Here is a 16,122-nt window from a genome sequence, read left to right on the forward strand (position 1 = left end):
TTGAGGTTTAATTTTCTTTAACACGCATATTTCTAGTCCTTGCCCTCCCAAAACCATCCACTGCTATTTCCTCCCTACCATGCCCCCCCGCCAAAAAAAAAAAAAAACCCCCCAAAAGAAACCCAAACCCATACGTCACCTTTGGAATACATAGTTGCCTTGCTGAGTCTGTGCACGGTTCCCAGGGGACTGCAAGATCCACAGCTCTAAGTAAAAACAGCTCTATTTATTTTATTTAAGTTCCTGTCTGTGAAATCCAAAACTCTAGTAGGGTTAGAGTGTTGTAGCTATGATAGTCCAGGAACTATGCAAGAAGCCAAGGGGTTTTTCTGGTAATAACTTTTATTAAAGCAGTTAATATCTCTAACATTGTCTAACAACTCTCTCAGCTATACAGTTAATTCAGTAAAAGGTATCACCAAAAAAAACTTGTCTCTGTAAAATCCAAGAACACTTTAGATGGTTAACTGTTGATACTTTTATGATAAACTTTCATATTGGAAAATGATAGAATAGAGAGAACGCCCAATTAATAAAGAAAGCCCAATTTAAAATATTTAAATCGACCTTAATCTCTATTTTTAATTTAATTGATTTTTGGCAGAATTTCAATCTGCTGCATGAATGCAGAGAAGCCAGGAGTCTTGTCACAGAATTTGAGGCAAGTTGTTGGATTTAGAATTCATTTTTTTTCTATTCTTGTACAGGTAGTAGAGACCTTCTGTTAAGGCTTTTGCTTGTCTTGTTTTGCCCCAAATAAGAAAAGTTTAGCAGCTCTTTTCCAATATTCAGTTTTATGATTTTTACCCATTTCTACTTAAAGAAAGAAAGAAAAAACTATATGTTATTGCATTGCAGCCTATTCTAGTGCACCAGTCAATTTCAGTTTGTTAAATTTTTGAAAGGTTCAGTCTTCAAACGACTGGAAAAATTTAAGCCTTGTAATTCAGCTAATGTAAGTGGGGGGTGGTATCTGTTTTTTGTTTGTTTGTTTTTTTTTTACAAAGCTGAGTTGCATTTATATCAGTAAAATCCCATGTACTCCATAGCTGTAGAATTTGTCCCTTGCTGTATGGTTGTGTCAGAAACACAGTTTTCATTTTAAAATAAAAATCTAGCCCTCTTGGTTGTGAAGATAACTTCGAAAATATCCTCAGGAACAAACTGATCTACTGATATTTTCCTACGTTAATAGCAAATATGAGAGAACAGTTCTCCAGAATTATGAGCTACCTAGACAACATCAATCTGGGCACTTAATGCTGTGAGATTTGTAAACTTTTCCAAGATGCTATGGAATTCAGTAACTTGCTGACAAAACCTGACACTGAACTGCAGCTTAGACACCCAACACCTTATTTCTCTTTGGGGCCTGGCTATGATTGATTTTTATTTTCCAGATTTCCGTTATACAAATTAAATTGAATTTCAGGCCAGTAACCTTGATACTGTTCCATGGAGCTTAGTAGCAGCATGCAGGGGGGCTGCAGTCGAGCCTAGCTCACAGCCAGAGGGAGGGAAGTCTTAAGCTTCTCATTTCAACCATGTAGAAATAGCTTAGCTGCAGAAGCCTTTTATAAGCTACCTGCCTTTGTATGTATAATAGTGGTGGAAGGATGCTCTGAGCCAATTCTTGTAAGTAATGTTGGCAACAGCCACAGTTTGGGGAGTAGTCTATCTGGACAGAACACAACAAGAAAGCGTGTCAGAAATCTATTGTTGAAAAGCTTTATCGTAGAAAAGTGTGGCTGGAAGGAACCTCCAGAAGTTTAGTCCAGTCTCCTGCCTGAGGCATGATTATCTCTATCCAAACCATCCTATACAAATCCATTGTCTAACATCTTAGCAGAACTGCACAGTCAACTGTGACACGACACAAGATGTAACACATTAACCTGCCACAGGTTAATCAAGAGGACAATAGCCGCCAATATCCTGCTGCTGTAAAGGTTGTTAATATATAGTTGAGAGATTCCAAGAAGAAGACCATGCCCCACCTCCAAGACAACACACAAAACCTCCCACAGTTCATACCATTCGGAGGTAAAATTATATGGTGAGGGGCAAGACCCTCTAGCCATGAATCTCTGGGTGCAAGTCCCAGCAGGAGCATTGGCACACCCCTGTCAAAATCCCCAGATCTGGCTGAAGCCAACATCCGGTGCCTCTGAGAGAGGTTTAAAAGAACCCAACAAAACTATTATTGTATTTCCTTATGTCCACCGTTTTAGGCTGGACGTAAGGAAAAACTTCTTTACTGTCGGAGCCCCCAAGGCCTAGAATAGACTTTCTCCAGAGGTAGTGCAAGCACCTAGTCTGGACTCTTTTAAGAAACACTTGGACACCTATCTTGCTGGGATCCTTTAACCTTAGCTGACTGCTTGCCCCTGGGGCAGGAGGCTGGACTCAATGATCTTCTGAGGTCCCTTCCAGCCCTCTGAGTATTTCTCAGAGAAGGGCTGTCAAACTGGTAGGCCCTGTTTGGCCCAAGAGTGATGAATGTTTGTCTGCTGAGCTCCCACCTGCCTGCCACTCCCCACCACCGTAGGCTCTGGGCTCCCCAGAGGGCACCCCTGAGGGCTGGTCAGAGTAGTGTGGCACAGCCTACAGTGCTGAGGAAACCTTTGACGTGGGGTGTCTGTATGGTGCAGCAGAGGAGCCCCACCCAGGCAGATGAAGGTGGGGATGCAGCAGGGGGGAGTGCCCAAGGGGCCTGTGAAGGGGCAGCCCCCATGGGTAGGGCATACAGCCCCAGGCTGCTAAGAAGTTGGACAGCCATGTCTTAAAAATACATATAATACTGTAGTAGAATTGAGGAGTCCTAGAAATTTGAAGTTGATCCTACCACAGAGCTCAGAGGATCCCAATTACAAATTGCATTCAGCAGTATTTACAATGTATTGTGTTCAAGCATAGGTTTGAGGAAAGTTTAAACACTATTCTACCAGAGATAATATTGTATAGATTTTTAGGAAAGCAGTTATGTTAATCTGTGCTGTTACATTAATACCTCATAGACATCCAAAATATTATTCCCAACTTTCAGGCTTTTCTTAACCTTTAGCTCTCAGCTGAGTAATTAGATTTGGGTTAGTATTTGCAACTTTTAAGTTTGCTGTCAGAGATTTTGAAAATATTAACAGGAACCAGCTGGTTAGAGAGAGAAGTCTTACCAGCAAAACATAGAATCATTTAATCTATGAAGGGCCCTTGAGCATCATCTGATCAAACCCCCTGTATAAATGCAGGAATGCTGTTTGTACATCATCCCTCACCAATGCTTTTTCAACCTGCTTTGTAAAACCTCCAGTGACAGATATTCCATAACTTCTCTGAGTAGTCCATTTTACTGTTTTATTGCTCTGATGCAGGGATTGGCAAAATACAGTCCACAGGCCAGATTGGGCTTGCAGCAGACTCCGTATCCTGGCAGTGGTGGTTCCTTTGGGCTGCCGCTGTTGGACCTTCTCCCTGCCTGGGACCTCAGCCTGTCCACCCCACACCCACCACCAGGGTAGGACCCACACGGGCAGGGCATGCAGCCAGGATGGGGCTGCAGCTGGGAGCGAGGCAGGTGGGTGGGGCCAGGGAGACCCCAGTATACTCAGGTGGTGATGGGCCAGAGCCACAATCCATTGCTCGCACACCCTTGCAATGAGTGCATGTTCTGTGGGCTGGGGCACGCAGGGAGTGGATTGCAGCTCTGCCCCGGCCTTGGCTCTGTTTTGTCACCGGCCCCAGCTTAGCTGCATGCCCTGCCCATGCAGTTCCCTGCCAGTCTTCGTGGAGACCCTGGGATCGCAGAGCCATGACAGCATGGGAGAGCCACAGTTCTGCGGGCAAGGGCATGCAGGGAGTACATCGCGACTGTGCCCTGGCCCTGTGCTGTCACTGCTCCAAGATCCTGCGTTTTCATAGAGACTGGCTGGGAGCTGCATCCGGGGCAGAGGCTGGTGTCTTGGGACAGTGACAGCATGGGGCTGGGACAGAGGGATCAACTCCCTGTAATCCCCTGCCCCCAGGACCTATGCCTGTTGCAGGGGCATGCAGGCAGTGGATTGCAGCTCTGCCCTGGCCTTGCACTATCACCACCCCAAACCCCAGAGTCTCCTTGGTCCCACCTATTCATCTCACTCCAGGCCATGGCCCTATCTCAACTGCCTGGCTGCACACCCTCCCTGTGCAGGTCCCATCCCTGGTGGTGGGTGCAGGGTTGATGGCTGGAGCACTCAGGCAGCAAGGCTGGGTCCAGCAGCGGCAGTCAGAAGGAACCAGGGCTGCTGGAAAATGGAGTCTGGCTGCAGGCTGGATCTGTCATTTTGCCCACCCCTGTTCTAATGTGTATGCAAAGGTTGAAGGAAACTTGTGAATCAGATTTAGGGACAAATCCATATAAAAAGCCTATGCTTCCCAACTCCTGAAAAAGGGGAAACTGCTGGGATATCTGTCAAGGTACTGGTTCTAAACCTTGCTTGAGATCTTCTAGCTACCATTCTCCATTACTCAGCCTTCTTGCTACTGTCTGAAAAAGTTTCTGCTAATATACATATAATTGAACAAGCTAGTGTCCACTCATGAGGGAGTGCAGGTGTTGCTATCTTGCTCTTGTCTTCTAGTCTCTTTTGCTGTCTATAGCTCTCCTAAGAATAGCAAAGTGAAATCCACATACTTAAAGCAAGTTTCAGCAGCATCCAGAAGTTTTTAAATATCAGTAGCGAGACTAAGGTATCACTGGTTAGTCGCAAATATATCTTGGTAGAGCTAGCCATAGACATTTTGAAGCTCTGCAATTCCAGAATCTGGAAGACAGTATTATATTAATATTTAAAACCATTTAAAACAGCATTATAAATATTCAGATACTCCTGACTACTATTTTTGTTTCACATACATCAGTAGTTATGCAAAAACAACTAAAATAAGCTTTATTTCAGTTGTTTTCAGTTGTGAAAGTCTAGAAGATAAAAACTGGGGTAGATAGATATGCGTCTAGATAAATACATGCCTTGAAGAAAAGCAAAAACATAGCTTCTTCAAAATCAATGGTCTTGTATATTTTTTGCATAAACTTCCACGGAAGGGATAATAAACTACTTGTAATGGCAAAGATGGAGCCATTTCATCTTGGGTAATGTTCTGCAAGGTGACAGGAAAATGCATTTTTGGTTGCCATCTCTTTAATGTTGATTGCAGAACAAATTAGTATTCCCTTAATAAAAAGGTGAGTAGAGAAATATAGTTTTGAGAATATAGAACACAGTCACAGCTTTCCAGGCCAGTTGGAGCCTATGGTACTATAATATTGTGCTTTTCCAATCCCAAACAAGAGATCAAGAAAAATGACTGAAGATTATTGATCCTAGTTGTTATATTTAGTTAAACACCAATTTTCTAGATTAGTTTTGCATTTAAAAAAGCAAGCATAACCTTTAAGTGCAACTGCTGGATAGAAACCACACGTTTAGATGTTCCAGAGCAACAATGGCTGCTCTGAAAGAAAAATAACCTGACTTCCAGACAGGTAATAGTCACTGGGGACCAAAAAGAGTGGAGCTACCAGCTGCTCCCTGCCAGCCCCTCACACCCAGGCCCCATCATGAGAAGCAGTGGGCAGGAAGTCTGACGTTGCTGTTGCTCCCTGTTCTTGGCTTCTGTTGCCCAGAGCTGAGCAGATGGAGCAGCCCTCTTGCCTGTTTCTCACTCTGGAGTTCCCAGAGCTTTTTCCATGCTTCTCTGTCTGCTCTACTTCTGGGCACTGGGAGCCTAGTGGAGAGACCACTGCCACGAGCCCCCCTTACCGCTTGTGCTGACTCAGTTTGTTGCTCCACTCCCCACACACCTCCCAGACCCACATTTTATAGTTCTTTTCTTGCTGTCCTGTTTATATTCACATGACATAAGAAACTAGCTGAAGAGACTTGTCTGGTTAAAAAAGGAAGAAGGGCACAAATTTATATTTATGTTTATGGTGTCCTCTTGTCCCAATCTCCTCCTTATCCAGGCATTGGATATAATCCTTTTCCAATGAAGGACTGACTTTTTCCAATTTCTTCAATAGGTATTGTCAGTATGGATTCACCTTATGCTTCTGTAACACCCTCTTCTACACACTTGGGTAACTTTGCCTCCAACCTTTCAGGAGGTCAAATATATGCACCTGGAACACCCCTGGGAGGAGCACCTGCAGCTGCTAATTTTAACAGGCAACACTTTTCCCCACTTAGTTTATTACCTCCATGTTCATCAGCATCAAATGGTGAGTTCTTAGTAGGACACTGGTGTGAAATTATTGTAAAAGCAGAAAGGTCACATTTTTCTACCAATTATAGGTACCATCCTAATAATTAAGTTGATAGGTTTGCTAAAATTTTCTGATAGGTGGTTTTTATTGTTTATAATGTCTATGAGTAATATAGGATGGATCTTTCAAAGCAGTTTTCTAGAAGAAATTTCTGGAAAAAATTTGTTTCAGTGGTGGTATCTCAACAGAAGCATATTAGTTAAAGATGAGGCTGGGTGGGTGTTTGTCACACTGTCACAGATTTTGCTCTTTTTGCAGTATTTTCTGAAAAGTGAAGGTTGTTCAGTAAGTCTTTGGAGCTCATTCAGCTTTGTTGTCTTTTTAAGTGTTTCCAGTGTTTTTCATAGATTTCATAGACATTAGGGCTGGAAGGGACCTTGGAAGATCATCGAGTCCAGCCCCCCGCCCAAAGGGCAGGAAGTCAGCTGGGGTCATAGGATTTGTTTGCTACACTTTGCTTGCATTTAGAAGATTAAGTCACACAGGAAAGTTACTTAAGTCTAAATGACAGGCTGCATTTGTGATTAATTAGGTTTTCAGAACCTTTTTAAAATAATGAACCACTAAATATATTTGTTGAGCAAATGTGTGTTATGCACGGTTTTGGTATTTTCATCTATAATTGACTTCCTCAGTGTTTACCGTGCCACAGCCATCATGTATTATGGCAGAAAACGCATTTTAAGCTGTTTGAATAAATATAAATTATTCCTTATCCATTATTCAAGGATAAATGTTAAAGCTTAATTTACTGACAATATTAAGGACTAAAACCCCAAGATAAATGATGTGCAGGTGTTTTGTGAAGAACCCCATCATTTTATTTCAGCCATGTTCCTGAATAGAGTCCTTTTAATTGCTTTTAATCTTTTGCTTTTATGTCCTTTTAATCTTGGATACAAGAGAGTGGTCATATTAGGCAGTCTTTGTGATCAGTTACATTGAGCCTAGAATTAAAATGATTTTTTAAAATTGTTTACATAACCTCCAAATGATCAATAGATGGTAATGGTCTGAACTATTTTGAAGTGAATGGTTTGGGTGCATTTATTTGTTTGGTTGAGGGGTTACAATTAATGGTGGTATGTATAGATGAACTATTTCAATGGAAATTCATTGATGATTTCAAACTTCTTAGTTCTACCAAAGATTTTAAATACTTGTGTACATTAATACCTTTTTTCTCTGTTCTATAGAATCTCCTGCCCAATCAGTATCATCTGGTGTGAGAGCACCATCTCCTACCCCTTCAGCAGTGTCTTTGGGGTCAGAAAAAAACAGTAATGTGTCTCAGGACAGAAAGGTTCCTGTACCAATTGGAACTGAACGGTCTGCACGTATTAGACAAACTGGAACTTCTACACCATCTGTTATTGGGAGCAATTTAGCCACGCCAGTGGGACATAGTGGCATCTGGTCCTTTGAAGGGATAGGTGGCAATCAAGGTATGATGCTTTATCCAGTGGACATTTTTACTCAAGTAATTCTTTGTAATCATTTTGCTTTCATCAGTAACTGCTTTGAAACTGAAAGACTGCATAAATTGGCTCTTTTGTGTTAATTTGCTTATTCCAAAACCACTTCTCAGAGCAGAAGCTTATGCTTTCTCCACTGTACCTTAAAGTTGTCCTACAGATACAGCAGAGAACTTTTTGATTATGAAGCCCCATTGCTTAGAACGTTAGTTGTCAAACTTACTGTTAGACAAAACCTCAAATAACAGTGGATGGCTACCACAGGGACTAGGGAAATTTGTCATCTGTTGAGGATGAAGTAGTAGATTCCTCTGAAGACGATTGTGCATCTTTCTTATTTTTGCTTTCTCTAGACTTCGCCTTGACCTCCCGTATAGCATTCAGTTTTATCCAATTCACCACCTGTATTGAGCTTGGTAATTTGTTTAACTAAAGAGGTCTTTTAAAAAGGAATCCAGTCTGTTTAAAAGCACTGTGTGCGCACTTCCTGGAATTGTCCAGGTGGTACATGTTGAGTTACTGACATGTTGCCACTGGTCCCTAGAAAAATATCACGTGTCATCTTCATATTAGCACTGAGAGAATTTGCCACCTGATGTCCAGGCACTACAGAAGATGTTTTGGGGAAAAACACCCTCTGTTATGACTTTACAAGCTGTCCTTCACAGCTCTCATCCTTCAGAGCTGAGTTCTAGGAAATTGTAGTCCTCAACCCCTTAGCACAGGACCACTAAGCGAAGACCATTCAGTAGCAATTTAAAGAGAAATGATTGAGAAATGTTTTTGCAATTCATAAATAATAATTTGGTATCTTTCTTCATTAAATGGGATTCGTTCTTGGAGTGAATGCCCACACAGATTCTATGCATGGTGCAAATACCCCTTAAACATCAAGAGTGTATGTAATCTGTGGTCAGTGTTACTGGAAAGTGAGGAACACTTCTTTTGTGGAAATGATTTAGTGCTGAAGATACTAATCTGGATCCCCAGGCAAGATTATTAATAATTACATAATCATTGATTGATTGCTATGTCTGTTTCTTTTCTAGATAAAGTAGACTGGTGTCACAGTGGAATGGGAAGTCATATGATCCACAGGCCAATGTCTGATCCGGGTGTGTTTTCACATCAAGCAATGGAAAGAGATAGTACAGGGATTATAACTCCTTCTGGTACATTCCATCAACATGTTCCTGCAGGATACATGGACTTTCCTAAAGTGGGGGTAATAATCCTAATACACTAATACCCATTTGGTTCTGGATATGACTGTAAATTGCATCCAACTGGATGGCCTGGTGGCAACATGATGGGGCTACTTGTGGTGGGGTAGTTTCTGTAAAATACTACAATGATGCAACCTCCCAAGTAAGGTAAGCATTGGGTGCTTCAAAACCCTAGCCCTTGCTGCCTTGTGGATACACCTTGGTTGGCGAAAGGCTAAGGGACAACACCCTGACATAAATGCACCCTCACTTGGGCATTAGGCAGTCAGCAGCAGTTCTTATCTGTTGCTCTCTGGAAGAAGCTACAACGATTGAGGCACTAAACATCTGGACTCAGTCTGGCCTTTGGATTCTGTTATAGTGGCCTAAAATGGGGATGGTAGGTCTTGGGCAAGAGCACTTCTCCATGCTCTTGCCTAGGTGTGTGTGTTGAAAGTCTTGGTTTGACAGTCTCAGAATGTTATGAAAGCAGATTCATCAGGCACCTGACTAGATCTCTTATGCACACACCATGATCCAGAGGATCAGTAGTTGCTTACTAATATCCATTATAGTGTAGGAATATTTCTATATTATTCAAGACAGGAGGCTATTCTATAGCACTGTCAAAACATTGTGAGCAGGCATGTAAGAGTATTAATAACTGATCTTCATATGTCTCTTCTGAAAAGCTACTCTATAATAAAGATGTAAATATATAGCAAATCTAATATCTTACTCTAAGAGTAAAGATTTAGATAATTTCCAAAAACAAAGCAATATGTCTATCCCCATTGTGCGTGTGAGCATTTCTTTTAATTTTGATTCTTAACTTTTTCCTCTTAAGGGTATGCCTTTCTCTGTGTACGGGAATGCAATGATTCCTCCTGTAGCACCCATCTCAGATGGTACTGGTGGTCCTATATTTAATGGACCTCATGCTGCTGACCCATCCTGGAACTCGCTGATAAAGATGGTTTCAAATTCCACAGAAAATAATGGCCCTCAAACGGTAATACTGCATTTTTATTTCTCTCTTTGACTTCAACCTAATCAACCACACATAAGCAGTCCTCTGAATAAGGCAAAACATGAAAATTTTTCTGTACAATGTGTTTAGTTTTGCAAGTAGGGTAAAATTAAGGGCATGTTTATAGAAGATATTATTTCAGGGTAATTTGGGTTGGGAATCATAAAACACAAACGTGATCATAATTGTTTTCCACGTGGGTACTTGCATTCTGGAATAAGAACTTTTTATAGGGCTAGCTTAATCCACTGGAGAAAGGCACTCTTTCTGGAGGAAATTTGTGGGGAGGGGACACAATTGCATAGCTATTCTGGGTGAGTGCTAGATACAGGGAAGTCCTGATAGTAATTAAGTTTTAGCTTGTTAAACATGTTTATATATGCTGTTTTGCTTCTATAAAAACTCTGTGAGATGAGCATTTCTATCATGTAGGTTATTTGCTTTTGTGGAAAGTGCCACTTACTCTGCTATGTTTAAATTATGCTTTGCCCAAGGAGACAAGCATGTTACAGCACTAGGCCAGGAGCCATTATGCTTTTGGCAAGCAAAATGACTCCACTGGTTTTGGAAAAGAAAACACAGCCTTTCCTGGATCTGTTTTAACATTGCCCTGACCTGATCATCACTGGGTGCATCTACACGTTCATTAATGCACTTTGGCTACTACGCGTTGAATTTAGTGCCTCTAATGTGAGAACTAAACACGCATAAGGGTGTCCTAATGTGCAGTAGCAAAAGCGCACATTTAGCGATGTTTAAAGCACAGTAGCCTAGTTTTACTGAGCATTAGGGTATTAGCACGGTTTTTGCTGTGACGCTGTAATGTGCAGTAAAATAGGCTACTGCACATTAAAGTGCATGTGTAGATGTGCCCAGCATGTGTCCAGAGCACCTTTTCTGAGATTGCTACTACTGTAGGCTGCATAAGTTTCCTCACTCTGATGAATTCTGAGGGTGTCTGCTGCATAGGCACAGTATAAAGGGAGGGGTTCCTTGCATTCTTTTTCTCCCTTTACAGGCAAATTCAACTGTGCTGGAGCAGCCATAGCTTGCACCCAGCTATACAGAACTTAGAACTTGGTTTATGATTCTACACTAAACTCTGTTAAAGTAATTTTTGTTGAGTATAAATTAGTTTTCTTTGCCTTTGTTATGTGTAACATACGCTTTTCCCAGGGGAGGAGAAGACATTTGATGCTGGAAAAGTTTAGAATCACAAAAATAGACCTTTAGTTTACCAGACTACTCAAAGTGGGAAGGAGGCCTCTAGCTTCCCAACTCCAGAGTTCAATGCCTTTGTGCTGCAGTTGAACCTGGTTTCGTGACCCCCTGTGGTAATAAATGGGGAGGGGGATGGGGGTTGTAGCTTTGTAACTCACTGGTATGATAGTTCAGTGTTTGGCTGAACCATTTTTGAAGTTAGATGGAAAAACCTGAGGAAAAAAATAATCTATGCAGTTCTGAAGGGAACATGTAGGTAGGATGTGTGATTCAAGGAAACAGCACAAGCAGGAAGATAAAATGGAAAAATGAAGAAAGGCATCTTGACACACGAGTCTTACATTTGAGAAAAAATAACTTGGGGCAGTTTGTTTATAGGTAAAACAATTGCACAGGTGTGAAATGCAGAGCCAGACTATAAACATTTGTAACCATCTGATGTAAGCCTAGAATTCCTAACTGCTGAAAGCATTCTGGTAGTTCCATGGTTGATGAACTTCACTTTTCTTTCAGGTATGGACTGGAACTTGGACACCTCACATGAACAGTGTGCATATGAACCAGCTTGGCTGAGTGGGATCAACTTGTTAGCCTGGAGATTCCTTTTTATTCAGAGGAACACACACGGCAAAAACAGTTTATATGCTCCCAGATCATTCTACTGATGTGCTTGACTGAAGTGTGTAGGCTTTTTGCAGAAGAACTTACTAACTGACCTTTTTCTGTGAACATTGTGACCACCCATTCCCCACCATCATACGTTTCAACTTAGTTAGTTTTTCTTTTCATTTTCTTTTTTGTTTTGTTTTTGTTTTGTTTGTTTTTTTTCCCTCTTTTGGACAACTTTCTGTTGAAGCTGTTCTTTGGCTGGTTGGTTTTAGTACTGTAAACTGCTTCTGAGCAAACACAGAAATTTAGCAAAATTATGTAAACTTGATCCTGAAGTTTTAGAATGGCAAATAAATGTACAATTGTTTACATAACAAATGGCTAAGCAGAAAGTAAATTTCAAGATGTCAGTATAGAGGCTCTACTTTATGTAGACTTAAATTAATGTGAGATATGTACCTTCATACTCAGAAATCTGGATGTTTCCTTCATACATTAAACTATTAATAAGCATAACTTTTCTACTTGTGTAATTTAAGTACAGTATAAAAATGGGCATTATCAGTGTTTTTTCCCAGTTATATACATTGGTTTTTTGAAAAGGCATACATCTGTTTGTTTTTCTCTTGTAACAGAATAGATACGAAAATTTCCGTTTTTCTTCTATGACAGACTTTTTCACCAAAAAGTTATTGAGACTTTAGCCTTTTGGCACTTTCAGAACTAACTTTCTTCACACTAAGGACCATAGAGTTCCCCAGTAACTGTACCATCTTGCAGGATCTGTTACAAATGACTCTTCTAGCTGGGTTGCTGTACTGAGGCATGTTCAGTTCTGTGACCACACTAAGTGCATCCATCTCCAGTGTCTTCCAGTTGACAGAGAAGACTGATTTTTTTTTTTTAATATGTATTTTTGGCTATTATACTAAAAGTGAGCACATCCACTTACAACTTACAGCTTCATTAATAAAACTGCCTCCAAACAATGGCTTATGCAAAAACTGGTGGCTCTTGTAGCAGGTGATATCTATCTTGTTCAGAACTGAATGACTTCCTCTCAAAAGTTGATTTTGAAAATTCCAAATGGAAATTTCTTGGTCAGTTGGTATCTCTAATAGCTTTTATCACCTTCATTTTGAAAGTTGCTTGGAGTTAAAAGCACCAGTATGTTCTGAACAGAAATAGCAGGAAAAGCGAGTTCATTCAGAAATACTGTAAGACAAGCTTTTACCAGCTTATGACAAACAGCTTTTTTTAAGTCAGGGTGCCAGTTCAACACACGCAGATGCCTGTGTACATGTGATGAATAGTTTGAGCTACATTCACAGATCAAATTTAGTCTGGAATAATAGAATAGGAGGCCAGCATGGTATATACAGTATGCTCCTCTAAATGGAAGAAGGCTAAAGAAAAGCTTTTTTAAGGTACTGCGTCAATCAAATTAGATCTTTGTGGTGAATTAGTGTCCAGACAAACAAGCTTTGGATTCCTTCTAGTTGAAGGAATATCCCAGTTTCACTACATAGTTTGTTGGAATATAAAACCAGATTTCTAAAATGCTATTTCATAACTGCATAAGGCCAGAAGGATTTCTTCCCCCAAAGATAACAAATCAGTCTTTTAAATACTTTTGACATGTCTAGAATTTTGTGAATACCAGTGTCTGTATACCTACCCATAGGCAGTGCTCTAAATTAGCCATCTGTGATTCCTCCTTCTGAAATCTAATGTATGAAGAATTAGTTGGATCAAAATGGATACCTAACTGACCAGTTGTTAATAAAAATGATTTAAATTCAATTTCAGCACTTTACTATGAGTGGGGAATAATGCTATTAAAGTATTTTATATAACCTTTACCACTCTCCTAGAATTTTATGCTTAATGCCTCTCCAGTGCTAATTAGGATTATTTTTATTCTTCTGAAATAATCCTCTTGAGAAATAATACTTCAATATTTATTACAACAAAATGTATTCTGTGGTTCGAAAGAACTGAGTTTCATAGGATGTGGTTTCTTATAAAGCTATCTGTATTTTGTTGACTTGAAACAAAACTGTGGACAGGGGACACAGGCTGGAATGCCCCATGTTTCGTTTGTGGGGATCAGGCTTGTTAAAATACTGGGTTTTTAGAAGTCTGTACTAGGAACATTTTTTCAGATACATTTTTTATATTTCAAATGTAATGCATTTTATTTGACCAATAAAAGAAGGAACATACTCTTTTGAGACCTGGCAGGTCTTCTCTATTTTTTTAATGCACATGTATAGATTATTGGAGTGTGTATATGCAGAGTACATAATTTTTTTCCTTGCTTAACAGGGGAATGGCATAACTCATGAAACATGAGCTATGAGTTAGTTCATTCCTTAAACAACAAAATAACAAGCATTGCAATATGTTTTGTAATCTGTTTATACCACTCAATGATAAAGCACTAGAATCTAGTTAAGTGTTGTACGACAGGCAAACCTACTGAATGCCTTTGCACTCAACAGACACTTCACAAAAACATAACTAGTTTTTAGTTTAAACTGTCTTCACCCATCAGTGTATAAAGGAGGAACATAGTTTTGTAGTTTTGCACAATGATAAATTTTAAGTGTTGTTTATCAGCATTTCTGTCTGCTTTTCCCCCTGTTCTTAATTAACATAGTGCATTTGATTTCCTCAGACAAAGAATGCAGTTGGGCTCATTCATTTCAACTATATCAGTTTACACTATGGATAAATTATTGCACACTGGTTTTAATGCTAGCCTTTACCTTAAATCCTAAATTCATGAGAGTCATTCTGTTTCCATAAATCCAGCTGCTGAGGAAATGAATTTAACGTGCAAGCTACTAAACTTGATGCTCACTAAGACTAGTCTTGCATTAGGCAAGCTTCTTATAGGGCAGAATGGGGGAAATATATAAAGCAATCCACTGGGTTAATTTTAGACAGTTTTCTGTTCTCAGTGATTTTTGGAGATGCTGAACTCTCTTAATCTCACATCACACACAACTTAAAATAATCAAAAGATTGTTTTGAGCCATAAACACAACCTGTTATGAACCAGGACTACTGAGTAGTTAAAAATACAAGAGTAAACACTTCTAAGCACTTTCTGCATGTTCACTGTGATACTAAAGTCTCAGGGTCCACTTGCATTAATTTAACCACATTGCATTAGATATAATTTAAGTTTGTTGTCAAACTTGTTGGCTACTCTTACTGCATCCTTCTTAGTAACATCATATTCTTAGATTTAAATTGTGGAGGAGACAGTTCATGGTAGCTACCAAACTTGTTTAAGTATCATACGTATAGTATTTTATTAGTGAATTTGCTCCCAAAAAATATATTTCCATGTCAAACCACTGGGGGAAAACCCCCCTATCTTGGAAGCCCTATCTGGTTTGGGATAAAATGTTAAAAATAATTTCCACTGGGTAACACAGCTAATTATTCAGTATAAATGGTTTAGAGCTTTCTCTATGTAAAAACATTCTCTAGTCGTTTTTCTTAGTAATCAGTAAAAACACGGTAATAATTTTTGGTGAAGGTCTACAACTGGTAGAGTTTTATATTGCCATTAAAATACTTGAGGAAAAAAAGTTTTCATTTTTGCAATGAAATTAAAAATAAAATAGTGGATTGAATGTGGCTGCTGTGAATTAGCAGAAGGGCAAAATAAAATGTCCGATGACCAAAAACATTTTAGCAACTTTTTGCTCTTTTTAAAAGACGTGATATAAGGAACAAATGTAATGTTTTACACTGTTAATTTTAAGCGGCCAAATGAAGCTGTAGGAGGACAACCACAGAGTACTCCTGGCCAGGTGATAAAATAAGCCAAAGTTAAAATAAGATGCAAGGCTACTGTGAATTAATGTACAAGGTGAGGCAATATTAGTATGTTTTTTCCAGGGTTCTAACTAACCATGAAATTTTTGCCATGACTTCAGCTACTAAACTTTTGGATATAGAAAAACTGAGTAGCTAAAATGCATAGTAAGAAGATATAAAACTTCCAAATTGGAGGTTAAAATACTCCAATTTGGACGGGAATAAGGAGGGGGAAGGTGACTTAAGGATTCTAGGACAGGAGTGTCGAACTAAAATTAGTTGGGCTGCATTCCCTGCTTTTCATTCAGGTGCTTGCAGACTGCACTCAGGCTCTCGTGCTGGCAGTGTCAGTGGCACTACAGGTAGAATCCCCACCACTGCAATCAGAGCCCTGGCTCTGGTCAGTCACGGGTTCCCACAGCAGCAGTCAGTGCCTCACTGACA

The 16,122-nt window shown here is 39.9% G+C and overlaps 1 protein-coding gene across 4 annotated transcripts in view; it reads left to right on the top strand.

The window, feature by feature from the left end:
• Positions 1–14,075, top strand: part of ANKRD17 (ankyrin repeat domain 17) — a 200,020-nt gene extending 185,945 nt beyond the window's left edge. For all 4 annotated transcript variants that reach the window (XM_019516757.1, XM_019516758.1, XM_019516760.1 and 1 more), the window contains 5 exons: positions 6,059–6,256; positions 7,498–7,746; positions 8,826–9,001; positions 9,829–9,993; positions 11,746–14,075. In XM_019516757.1, coding sequence (XP_019372302.1) covers positions 6,059–6,256; positions 7,498–7,746; positions 8,826–9,001; positions 9,829–9,993; positions 11,746–11,805 — 848 coding nt within the window. In that variant the 3' untranslated portion in view covers positions 11,806–14,075. The remainder of the gene's footprint in view (positions 1–6,058; positions 6,257–7,497; positions 7,747–8,825; positions 9,002–9,828; positions 9,994–11,745) is intronic.
• The last annotated feature ends 2,047 nt before the right edge of the window (positions 14,076–16,122 follow it).

The sequence above is a fragment of the Gavialis gangeticus genome, unplaced genomic scaffold (assembly GCF_001723915.1).
Source record: "Gavialis gangeticus isolate Ggan-Ray unplaced genomic scaffold, GavGan_comp1, whole genome shotgun sequence".
NCBI classification, from domain to species: Eukaryota; Metazoa; Chordata; order Crocodylia; family Gavialidae; genus Gavialis; species Gavialis gangeticus.